General features: G+C 31.1%; 1 protein-coding gene across 1 annotated transcript in view; it reads left to right on the top strand.

The window, feature by feature from the left end:
* The first annotated feature begins 10,342 nt into the window (after positions 1-10,342).
* The window catches only part of LOC132720908 (carbohydrate sulfotransferase 10-like), a 37,423-nt gene continuing 33,910 nt past the window's right edge, over positions 10,343-13,855 (top strand). Inside the window, exon 1 of the mRNA XM_060705142.1 lies at positions 10,343-10,575. Coding sequence (XP_060561125.1) covers positions 10,343-10,575 — 233 coding nt within the window. The remainder of the gene's footprint in view (positions 10,576-13,855) is intronic.

Raw genomic sequence — 13,855 nt, forward strand, 5'->3', positions numbered from 1 at the left:
CCAAAACGTGCCGTGATTTAGCGCAAGAAACACACTGACAATAACAAAAGTTATCATAAGAACTCTGTGACATCTTCAGAGTTATCACAAGAACTCCGGGACATTTGAAAAATCGGGTATAAATCTGTTAGCCGGTGGTTTATGTTTGCAATTTTGCATTATAATTAGGTAATTATGTATGGCAAGGATGAAGACCAAGACCAAGGGAAAACAGGTCAAAACTTGTGAATTGGTAAATGATTTGGAAATTTTACTCAAAACTAACAGATTTGAAGCAAGAGGCGATGAAAAATGGCCTGTAAATTAGTTTTTGACACATAATACAAGATGTAAGACAAGCTTAATCATTAAAATTTAATTTACCACCTAAAACTCATTTTTGAACGATGAAAATAACCATTTTTAACGAGTGTTTTTGTAGTATATACATATGTTTTCCGACGAACTCCGTGACAGATATCACAAGAACTCATGAACAGGTTATCATAAGAACTCCATCCTTCGTGTAACACTTCCTCCCCTGTGAATAAGCGTAACTGATTAACTATATCATGATATTTAAACGTCCCGGTTGAATGAACAAACGTTCGCGTGCCAATCTGTTTAGTTTAGTTTAATAATATTTTATTGCAACTATATAATACATGTCAGATATGAATAACACACAAAAAAGAAACAAATGTAAATATAAGTATAGTGCAAATGGGTTGGGCTACAAGTTATTACAACATTAGCAACAGCCCTTCCCACAAAGTCTAACTTTTATACTACATATTTTCCGGATAGTTACAAGTAATTTATTTGTCAGTGGAAGTGAGAAAAAGAAAGAAAAAATAAACAAAACAAAAAACGCACACACACGCATGCACGCACATACTCACACATAGATTTAATATAAATCACCAATTTTGCTCCATAAAATAAGATAGAACAGGATTTTTCAAATAGAAATTTGAGACACTGGATAGAATATGTTTGACACTTGCCGTCTGACCAATCCAGTTATTCAAAGGAAGTGTACAAATATGTTATACAGGGGTAATAAACTTTTATCTTTAACACCCTGCTGTTTCAATTTAAATTACTGATGGAAAAGTCGTCTAAATAAATGATACCTGAAACAAAGACATGTGTGTGCCCGTTTGACCATTGAATTATTACTCCCGCACATATTCGTAGATCAGTTAAAAAATAAATTCACGTTTTCAGTACTTACCGCCTTAAGTCATCCCAAAATCAATATTTTTTGGGTGACATAACATGAAATCGCATCTATTAAAGCCTTAAAGTATGATAAACTGTAGACATCGTTATTGCTTTTTGCCCTACGCAGAATGCGCATGCGCGAAATGCAACATTCGTTGCTATGGAAAATCGTATTGTAAAAAGGTCTATACAACCTCAATTACAACATACATGATCTTTAATAAGAGTCCGATTGTCAGCACAAAGATTAGCATTAAAAACAGGCCGATGGCAGAAACCAAATAAAATACATAGAAATGAAAGAAAATGTTAGGTATGTAAAACTCTTAAAGACGAGTTTCATTTTTGTGCCCCCCCCCCCCCCATTATGGGGGCATTTAGATTCATCCTTTCTCCGTCCGTCCATTCTCATTTTGTGTCGCGCGAAGCTCAAAAAGTATTTTACCTAGAGTCATGAAACTTTACAGGAATGTTGCTCAGCATGTGAATTTGTGCACCTAGGGTTTCGCTTGTGGGGTTTTCCTTTTTTTGTCATAGTTATTACCATTGACTTAGCAAAAATTTGTAATTATCAATTTGTGTTGTGCGTATCTCAAAAGGTATTTAACCTAGAGTCATGAAACCAGGAATGTTGGTCACCAGATTAAGTTAACATAATAATTTAAACAAAACATTGTTCGTTTAAAAATATTATTATATCATTATATTTGATATCTTTATCTTGAGAAAAGCAAAACTATCATTTGCAAACCTGTCCTAGATAAAAATTGAGTTATATACATGTTGTTGCTTTTTGTCACTGAATATTATTTTGTTGTTTTTTTTTAGTTTAAAAAGTACTTGCTCAAAAATACACGTCAAAATTGAGTTATATATATGTTGTTTGCTTTTTGTCAATGAATATTATTTTGTTGTTTTTTTTTTGTGTAAAATATACTTGCTCAAAAAATACATATTTATGTTAAAAGCCAGTTTTTTTCTGCCATGGTTGTTTAAGCTGTTACATATATATTAATTTCAATATATACATGTAAAGAATAAGGGTGAAATGATACCTTTTTTCCTCTTTTTAATTAAGATTTTACACTTATTCATTTGAAAACTTGTTATTTAATGAGAGAGAAATTGGCCAACAATGATTACTAAATCATTGGTAAAGTCATTTGTCTGTCGTTTGTATTTCCATACCTTTTACAGATTAAGTTTACACAATAAAATACACAATTATCATTATACTTAATGTCTTTGTCTTGGATAAATCAATAAATATCATTAACTAAATTATAAAGGTATAGTTGTGTCATATAAATGTTTTTTGTTTCTGAATATAATCATGCTTTTATGTGTTGTGTACTTATCCAAAAAATACTCCTTTATGTTACGAGCAAAACTGGCTTAATTTAAAAATGAATGATAAATTCGAAAATGATATTTTTGTTGACATTATAGCGATAAGTTTTTTTTCTCCTTTGCTAAAAGTTACAAAATTGAAAGCTGAATTTCAGAAACCTTTTTGCCTTAAAACCAGTGGCAATTCTCCAATAAGATCCGGAAAAATGTACAGATATTTTCTTTCTCACACTCTGTATACCTTGAAGAAAGAATTTTTTGTGCTTAATGTGTAAATACTTAATATTTGTACACATGCATATATATATGTGTGTGTGTGTGTGAGTGCATGTGTGTGTGTGCGTGCGTGAGTAAATACATGCTATTGATGTTTTGTTTGATAATTTTTTTTGCGACATTGTAAACTCAACAATATGTTTTTGTCTCTTAAGCTTTTTTATATAAGATCATCTACTGTTTTTGAACGTAAGCTTTATATTGAATTGGAATGAGTATGAAAATTTGTACTTTAATGTAAGAGGTTTGGGAAATTATATGAAAAGGAAGCAAGTTTTTAATTGGCTTAATTTACAAAAGTATGACATATGTCTTTTACAAGAAACGCATGTAAACACAAAACAAATGGACATCAGATTAGGATGGACGGGCATTTTTTAGTGGAAATACTAATAATAGTGCCGGCGAATGCTTCTTAATTAACAGCAAATTCGATTGCAAAAACATAACATATACAGAAATAGTTTGTGGTAGATTAATAGCAATTGAGTTTGAACAGACAATGATGAGTTTGAACAGACAATGAACACATATATAGTAATAAATATTTATGGACCAAATAATGATGATATCTCAATTTTTGAACAGGTAGATAAATTTATTTTGGAACATGAAGAGAAAAAAAATATAATAGGTGGTGATATCAACACTGTTTTAGATACAGAAATAGACAAAAAGAATGGTAGAAAAGATGGCCACAAAAATGCAGACAAAAACTTAATTGAAAAATATAGCGTTTTTGATATTTGGAGAACTAAAAACCAACATAAACGTCAGTTCACATGGCATTCACATGACAAACCTGTTATATTCTGTAGACTTGATTTTTTTTTAATTTCAGAAAATCTTTTCAATAATGTTTGCCTATGTAAAATTGAAAATGGATATAAATCGGACCACTCTAGAGTTACACTATCAATGAACACACATATTCATACAAAAGGAAAAGGGTACTTTAAAATTAATAACAGTTTACTACTTAAACATGAATACCAAAACGTTATACGAAAAATTATTGAAGAAACCGCTATGATAAATGCAGGTGCAAATCCCAATACAATGTGGGAAATAATTAAAGGAAATATTAGAAACGAAACTATTAAGTTTGCAAGTAAAACCAAACAAGATGATGAAAAAAAGGAAAAAGAAATAAATTTAAAATTAATTAACTTAGAACAGACATTAAGTTCTTGTTCCTTAAACAATGATATTGATAAAATAAAGTCAGTCAGAAATAGAAAAAAAGAAAGAAGAGTTATACGAAATCTACGATAAGAAGATAAATGGAATAATATTAAGATCAAAAGCGTTAAATGTTGAATATAATGAGAAAAATAGTAAATTGTTTGCAAATTTAGAAAAAAGAAACTGAAAAAAAGGTTATGATTCAAATAGAAGTTAGTGGCCGAATAATCTCAAAACAAAATGAAAAAATAGAAGAGCAGAAGCGCTTCTATAAAAATCTTTATAAAGAGGTTGAACAAAAAACAACTAAATTTAATTTTATGGATCCAACTATACCAAAAGTAAGTGATATAGAACAGTCATCTCTAGATAGCAAACTTACTGAACTCGAATTTACACAGCTCTAAAAATATGAATAATAATAAAAGTCCTGGATCAGATGGATTAACAACAGAATTTTATAAAATCTTTTGGAATGATATAAAATATTACTACATTAACTCTATTAAACATTGATTTCAAATTAAAAATTTGACTGAACTTCAGAAACAAAGTATCATCACTCTGTTACCAAAAACAAACAGAGATATTCTTTTCTTAGAAAACTGGCGTCCAATTAGTCTTTTAAATATTGATTATAAATTAAAATAATAGCAAAAGTTATAGCAAATAGAATGAAAAAAGTTCTACCTCTAATCATCAGTCAAAATCAATCCGGAATCATTAAAAGATAGATACATTGGAGAAAATATACGGACGATATTTGAAGTATTAGAACAAATGGAAAAAGGACCATGTTATGTATGCAACACATTATATGTATATAGTATTATCACTGTTCTATTTTAGAACATAAACTACATGTATATACTAGAACTTTCTTAACTGTTGTAGAAAATTCTAGATTATGATTTGTGCATTATATTTAGATAGAAATTTCCAGATTATTCTTTGTTGTTGAAAGTGCTAGATTATGACATAATAGACTATTCTGGAATGTTCTTAGTTTATATATATATTACGGGATATTTTTCATTTCTTTTACCTTTTAAGTCATCAGTGATCTTTTAAGTCATCAGTTACCTTTTAAGTCATCAATATATTTGGAGTATTATTCAACTTGGATATTAAGTGATTTATTGGAGCTTGGATTATTTTAAAATAGTTAAAATTATTCTTGTGGATTTTATTGTGGGAATTTATTTTAAAGTGTTCTTGGATTTAACTTGGATTTAACTGTGCTATTCAAAAAGGATCATTCCAGGATCAGACTGGACATTTGTAATTTACATTTTTATTTGGACTTTAGGTATTTGTAAACATAATTTGTTATTTTATTTTTCTTTAATAATTTTTCTGTAATAAATTTGTTATTGTTACAAGTTTGTTGCTGGCTTTTCTTTCTCGTTACGCCTGGCTCGTAACAACCAAGATGCACTTTTATCTTTTACAGACTTTGAAAAAGCCTTTGATAGTATCAACCATAACTTTATTTTTCAAGTTTTGGAATTTTTTAATTTTGGCAATACAATAATCCAATGGATACAACTTTTATACAATGACCCACAAAGCTGTGTTATCAATAACGGACACATGTCAGATTTTTCTTTAAAATACATAGAGGTGTACGTCAAGGATGGCAACTTTCTCCATATATGTTTATTGTATGCATCGAACTCCTTTCAAACTGTATATGTAAACATGAAAAAATAAAAGGCATAAACATAAATGGAATCGAGATATAAAAATGTGTTAATTGCGGATGATGCAACCTTTGTAACTGATGGGTAAAAAGAATCTTTCGAAACATTAATTGCAATACTCGATGATTTCAACAAAATATCAGGCCTAAAATTAAATGAAAAGAAATGTAACGTATTAAAAGTAAGCTCATTAAGAAACTCCGAAAACTAAATATTGCCGAAATCGAAATTTCCAATTGACTTCTGACCATGCAAAAACTTTAGGTATGACATTTTGTACAAACTCTATTTTAACTCTCCAAAAGAATTTAGAACCTAAAATTGATGCTTTTTAAAAATTGTTTAAAACAATGGCAACACCGAAAACTTACACTTCTTGGAAAAGTTACTGTCATCAAAGTTTTTGCTTTACCAAAACTGATCTATGCTTTATCTGTATTACCTTTACCTAGCTTGAAAATTATAAAAACGTTAGAAAAATGTATGTTTGATTTTATTTAGGATAATAAACCAGAAAAGATAAAAAGGGATACATTGAAGAAAAAATATGAAAATGGGGGAATAAAAATGATTGATTTGAGAAAATATATATTATCAATAAAAACGAGCTGGGTGAAAAAAATTATAAATGATGACTCGACATCTTTAATAAAATCTATATACTTTTTTCAATTAGACAGATACGGAGGCAAGTTACTTTTTGAATGTGAAATAAATGACAAATTTATACAAAGCAAATTTAAAAGTTATCCGTTTTTAAGAGATATAATTTCATCCTGGAACCAAATTAAAGTCATACCAAAATGTAACAACCATAATAAACAAATAATTTGGAATAATATGAAAATAACATCAAATGAAAAAAAATTCTTCTATAAGTCTGGTATAAAAAGGGTATTGTGTATTTGGAACATCTGTTTGACTTTAGAATTAATCAATTTTACACTTTTAAAATTTTTAAAACAATTTATCAAATCCCTGATGCAGATTACCTCAAATATCAGACTTTAATAAGAAATATACATCCTGACGTCATTACAGGTATCAATCTAGACATCGTCAATATCAATACCCCCAATAGAAATATTTTAGCGTCATTTATTAAAACAAATGAAACCAATAAATTTCTATATGAACATCAGTTAAAACGAGATAACATTATCAAAAATACTGCAGAAAATAAGTGGGAAAATATATTTGAAAACGAAAATATATGTTGGGAAAAAACATCCAAAAACAATCTATCAACAACGATTGACACTAAGTTTAGAAATGTTCAATATAAATATCTACACAGAATAATTGCTACAAACAAAAGTCTTCTACAACAAAACATTTCTTCCTCGAGTCTTTGTGATTTTTGTGCAATGGATATTGAATCTATTGAACACCTTTTTTGGCAATGTTCTTACACGTTACTTTTTTTGGAGGGATTTAATAGAATATTTCAAAAAAAGTAATATTATTATAGAAATTAATTAAAAAACAATATCTCACTTAATTACAAGCACAGATACACAAAAAGATGCAAAAAACTTTATTCTTTTGGTGGCAAAATATTACTTTATTCTATATACATGTAGTTGCAAAATCGGAAAACGCACACCACAATTTAACTTATTTTTACATTATTTTCGGAGCAGACTATGTATTGAAAAATGTATTGCATTTAATCGAGATAAACTGGAAATTCATTTTCAAAAATGGAATAGAATTTTCCCAGATACGAATATATAACATATGAAAATACCTTACTTACATGAAATATAAAACAATTATGTTTAAAAGCAGTCAAAAACTGTAGATGTATCTTCTGTTTTTTTCTTGTTCTTTTGTATTTAATTTTTCACCCCCTTTACTTTCCCTTTTTGTTTTTGTTTAATTATTAGGTTACACTAATACGAGTATCGTATTGCCGATGGTACCCGAAATGTATGTGTGCTGTTTCGTGTGTGCTGTTTTGTGTGTGCGTTATGTTTGAAATATATATAGTTATAAATCCTGTTGGTATCTATTAATTGGAAATTTGGGTGTATGGGTGCGGATGTGTGTGCGTGCGTGTATTTAGGTGTGAAAAAAAACAACTCTTTGTGACCATGCTTTTGTATTATCTGGACAGAAGTTTATTATATGTTATGTATACTGTATTACTGCATGATCACTGAGAAAAAAATAAATTATAAAAAAAGGAATGTTGGTCAAAGGTTAGTAAAAGCCGTTCCATTATGTTGTGTTATGTGTTTCTTGAGTGCTTGAGTTAGAATCAACCAACTGTACAAAAAGAAAGATCAACATCACTGTGAAGCTGTGCTCCTGGGCTTTTGCATGTGGATATTTTTCACTTTTTGCCCTTGACTTAGTACAAATTTGCAATTTTCAACTTGTTCATATATTGTTCAAAGAGTAATTGACCTGTAGACCTGAAAGTTTACAAAAATGTTGGTCAGAATGTATACTTATGTACCACTGTGGTTTGCTTGTTGATTTATTTCATCAGTATTTGTTAAGTTCTTCCTCTTTTCATGGTAAAAGATTTTTAGTTTTCAACTTGTGGCATGTGTAGCACAAAAGATATTTAATTTACAGTCATAAGATTGACAAAACAGTGGAGTGTGGGGACACCCGTGCTCTATGGACACATTTCTAGTTTATTGGAGTGTACTGTATATAAAAACTTAAGAATAAAATACATTGACAAACATTTTTGGAAATATCATTGGCGTCCGCGCCGAAGCGCGTTGCCCTTTATGGAATGAAATCAGATTTTGTGAAAGGGCAATTGCAACTTCTCGGGCCTTTTCGTCGGTCATAAAATCCGATCATTCCGATTGGTATGAGGGTGTTTGATTATCAAAAATGAAATGTCGCGATATGTACAATGAATAGCGAACTGAAGAATTTCGCAATGCAAACATATTCAAATGAAATTATCTTATCCGTCAACTCATCTTCGGTTTTTTAGTACATAGTGGGTTATTATGTATTGCTGTATCTATAAATAAAATGATGACTTTTACATTGTGAATGTCCGAAAATCTATTAATAGATGTAGTTTTAGTTTAACGAAACGGTCATTTGTGTCACGTTCTGGTAATAAATAACGAACTGGAGAATTTTGCAGGAAATGAAATGCAAACATATTATGTCTTTTGTCCGGCCATTCATAAATATTATACAATTCTGTTTAAAACCAATTAACCATTGAAAAGTTTATAAGAATATCTGGTCATCAGATGTCTACTAGTTCATCTTCACTTGCTGGACGCCCTTTGACGCTTTGCATCAATGCTTTTCTTGTAATATATTGAAATATATTGAACTTACTCGTATGAAAACGTGAACAATTAGCTACTTTCGTATTTAAAGCTTTCGAATTGAGATAAAAGATTTTTTTTTCAAACCTAACTTTTCTCCTTACCATGTCAGCAGCAACAATGGTTTTTCCTATGTTTGTTTTGTTTCCATATGGTTTGCATATATGTATGTTAAAATTGTAACATTTTTTATGTTTGGCTTATTTTTTGTATATTGTATAAGAGTATTTTTTGGTTGTAACCTTTTAATAAAGCCCGTCTCACACAGAACACGGTTGGGCATACCGTTACGGTATACTCGGTTATACACGGGTTGACTGGTACGAGTATTCCTGGGGAATAGTTGATACGTGTTAGACTCGAATGTAGCACGAGTATGCACGAATAAAGCACGGATATACTCGTTCAAGCAAGGTTTGAACACGATTTGCATACGAATACATACGATTGTTGTATGGTTCCATAATAGAATCTATCATTGGGTTAGATAGAGGTTAGGGAAATCCCAACCCGAGGGTGATCGGTTCTATTGGGAACGAGCCTTGTTGTTTTTATTTTATTAAACTTTGAAAATATCTGGTATCATATTTGCTATAAATTTTGGCATTATTTAGCAAATAAATACCTACAATAATTATATTATTTAAATCAAACACTTTTTTCTTCCAGAAAGGATTAGAGAGATACATAAATAATGTTAAAAAGAAAAATAGAAAGAAAAAAAAGTTGCCCCTTCTGGGGTTTGAACCCACGCCCCTCAATTTCAATGTAGTGATTCTAACCTATTTGAATACTCTTAAGAGTGGAGGTAATGCATTACCCATGGTCTACCTGAAATATATCAAAATGAGATTTGTCATTAATCACAACAGAAAACATAGCTGTTCTTCAGGAAAAGTGTCATAATATCCGATTTTACGAAGAATTTTGCGATATTTTAAAGTGTGCTATTTTTAGTAACAGATCGATATTGAAAAGGGCGGACCTAGGTAGAGTAGGACTCATTGCAGTGTGAAAGTTAATATCAATCTATTTTGATTCCGTGGACAATTTAATAGATTAGCTCACATATTTTTAATACATTTTGACCTTTTGACGTTTCATTTTTGTTAAAATAGGAGTGAATCGCGTATGTGTAGGAATACGTTTTTAGAAGTGCTGCACGTTGAGTGTGAGATAAGCCCATGTGAGATAAGATTTTCCAACACCGCTATTTTTAGTAACATTTACGGATTTTTTCTATCTGGTTAGTGAGAAAGTACGGTCTAATACGGTCTGGTACGGTCCGGTACGATTAAACACGACGGCATGCGAGTAGACAGGGTATATCTTCAAGTATTGCCGGTGGGTCCTCCAGCTCACCAGGATCGGCAGAGTCAGCAGGTTGGAGTGGTCGGCGGGCCTAGATGGCTCTTCTTGTATTCCTTTCTGTGCTTGGGAACTTTCTTCTTTGGCGTAGATCTAGCAGTTGACAACTGGTTGAGGGTGTCAGCAGGTAGTTGTGGTTTTCGTTGTACAGTCCGTGCTGACGAAGAGGCCATGTAAGACCTACGAGGCCGTGTGAGACCGTGTATACCCGTAGTGTACCGTTTCTGCCCTGTATGATTCGTCCTTGAACCGTATTGGTCGTATGCCGATCGTATGAAACCGTGTCTGCACTCGTGTGAATCGAAATGTGATCGTGTGACATTTGGGTGTTCATCGGGTGTTGGATGTAGGACTTAAACGATTCCATACGATTTATATCCGATCTTGACACGGTTGGGCTCACTCGTGGAGTCGACTTAAAATACGGTTGAATAAACGGTGTCACACGGTCTCTTAAGGTCTTGTCTTGTACGGCCGCTTATACGATCATACACGGTCATGACATCCGTGCAAGTTTTTTTTTTTTTTTTTAAGTTTTAAAAATCAAACACGGCTTACTCGGATACACTTAAATGGCCCGAATGTTACTCGGATAACGCCACGGTTGGTTCGGCTAGTACTTTATTCAGGAATATTGGTATCAACATCAGTTCTATACTGCTAAGGCCTGTGCAAGATGGACAGTGTTGCACAATTGATTTCTTCCTCACCATTTTTCAGAATTTATAGACGAGTTGTAATAGTGTTTTTGAAATTATAAGAATATATTTAAATATATTAAAACTTCAACATGAAAAAACACACTTTGTCTTATTATTCCATTTTAATTATATTTGTTATGCAGTTGATAATTTACCACAATTACAATGAACACTGCTAAACTAATTTAATTGTTTTTAATGATAATTTGGTTCATAATTGATCTGAACAAATAAAAAATATGTCTTATCAAGCTTATTTAATTTTAAATTACTACTATGACGTCATTCCTTTGTTCTGACCGTACTTTATTTTATTGCAGTACAGATAGGTGTCCAATATTTATGTGTAAGTCCTATATTAATTGTGTAACACATATATATTAGACAGTGTGCCCTGTAGTGGAAGAAGCTTGTATGACCACAGGATTTTGTGGAAATTTATCAACCCCCCCCCCAAAAAAAAAAAAACAATAAAAGAAAGATTAAGTAAAATGTAAGTTAACACGAGGAATGCAACGTCTTTCCTTCGCCCATTGTTCATTTTAAAGAATTTTACGAAAAGAATATTAATTGTTATCTGCCGATGATTTCTTTGCTAATTTCACGAATTCTATCGCTAATTTCACGAATTCTATCTTCAAGCCTACTGGTTTTCGATCTCCAAGCTCTTAAAATCATATCACTGTTTACGCTTTCCTAGTGGAAGGAAGCGGAGCGTCAGTTAGGATATGATTTTAATAGGATTGTTAATTCTTGCCTATTGTCTATTTTTTCTTTTTTAAATACATTCAGTTGACAATCATCCTTGATTTGCTTCATTGTATGTACGTAATGTTTCAGTAAGGTCAACTTTTCAAATAAGTGTAATGGTCAGCTTTTAAAATAAATGTTTAGAGAAAATGAATTCATCTTTTCAACTGTTCAATACAAAAGCGGTTATATTTGACTACATATATGTTTGGCTTACATATAAAAACGATTCCAGATTCCTGTGGTATGACAAATATCAATTCAAAAATAAGAAAATAGCATTTTGTTGCATCAATATCCAGAATTCACCCAAATGGCCATTTTTACACATCATTTTACATCCATGATAGTTGTTGTTATGTGAAAAATAAATAAATATCATTTTAACACTGAATGGTCAGTAAAATTTCCTCTTAAAAGTAATATGTCGTCTCAGTCAAGCATTAAAAATATCCTAGATTTAACACGAATTTGAAAACTTTATTTTTACTATTTCTTGTAAAAATCTCTAAGTAAATTGATGTATACTGTATGCGTGTAAGTCCATCATTTGTGTAACTGGTACATTTAGTGTATATCATTGTGTTCATGTACATTTATTATTGGTCAAATTTAAAAATTTCATGCTACGGACATTTTGTTATTTAAGAGGCTATCTATAGGGTTTTGCAAGAATAAGAATAAAATAATTACTAAAACATTAACATTGTACATTTCTAGCGTAAAATACATAATTTCTAATTTTTCGATAGATAACATGATATTTGACAGCAAAAGTGGTACTTAAATTAAGTAAGATATATAAGCCTCAAACTGACAAATAAGTAAAATTCCATAAATAAATAATAAAAAATAACACATAGAACAATAATAAACACATTTATCTGATGTTTTTCGTTTGATTTTGTATTCCTATATGGCGAACGTTATTTTTCCGATCTCGGATTTTTGTCAAATCTTTTGCTAAATATAAAAAATCACGGAGTATTATGGATATAAAAGTGCTATTTTTGAAGGTTGAACTGTATGGTTTTTCAGATTGAGTGACTTTAAAAGAGAAATTTGAGTGTATAGCGATATATAGTTTGGTTTGTGTGTTGAATGGAGTAAGCTTTTCATTTTCGATGGTTTGAATGGGTGTTAACACGGGAAATAAGGGAACCAAGTCTGATTCTTCTCCAAATTATACTAATGACCAGCCTGGCAAACGCGTAACAATGACAGACCAATCACAGGCATCGGTAACATCTCCAGGTATGTCAGGGAGTTTTTTTGTCTCAGCTTCCACCTATAAATGGCGGCTTTTACCCCGTAGCTCCCCCACAGTATATAAATCAACAGCCGACGGGTGTTCAACAATTACAAAGTAACGGTACAAACTTCAATCAAATAATATTGGAAAAATTGGACGCCATGGATAATCGGTTACGTAAACTTGATTCAATACAAACACAGAAAACAAAAATGTCACAAAAATTGAACTTGATGGATGAACGTGTGTCTTCTTTGGAGAGACAATCTTTCGACCTAAACAAACAAGTTTCGGATATAGAGCTCAGCAGGCAATATGATAGTCAAATTTGTGATGAGATCAAAACAAAACAAGCTGAAATTAATAATAAATTGATTTCTCAGTCATCAAAATTAAAACATATTGATAAACAATATGAAGCCATTAAGCAGGAAAATTCACGTCTATCTGAAGAGGTCTTAGGCCCGTATTCAGAAACGATACTTAATCTCAATCTCGACTCAAACTCACGAAAGATCGCCTCAAGTAACACTGGAGTAGACTTACGGTAAGTAACTCACAATGTGTAAAGTGGTATTCGTTTTGTTTACTCAACCTTACCTCTCGTGAGGGAGACTTCAAAAGTTGACCGATCGGTTTAATTGCATAACATCACTCAATTTACATTGAAAAAGTGTAACCATGTCGTTTAAAAAAGTGTAACAATTTTGTTAAAGAATTAATTATTAAAAATCTTTACATGTATTTAAA

The sequence above is a fragment of the Ruditapes philippinarum genome, unplaced genomic scaffold, assembly GCF_026571515.1.
Source record: "Ruditapes philippinarum isolate M1 unplaced genomic scaffold, ASM2657151v2 ctg3634_1_1_1_1, whole genome shotgun sequence".
Taxonomy (NCBI): domain Eukaryota; kingdom Metazoa; phylum Mollusca; class Bivalvia; order Venerida; family Veneridae; genus Ruditapes; species Ruditapes philippinarum.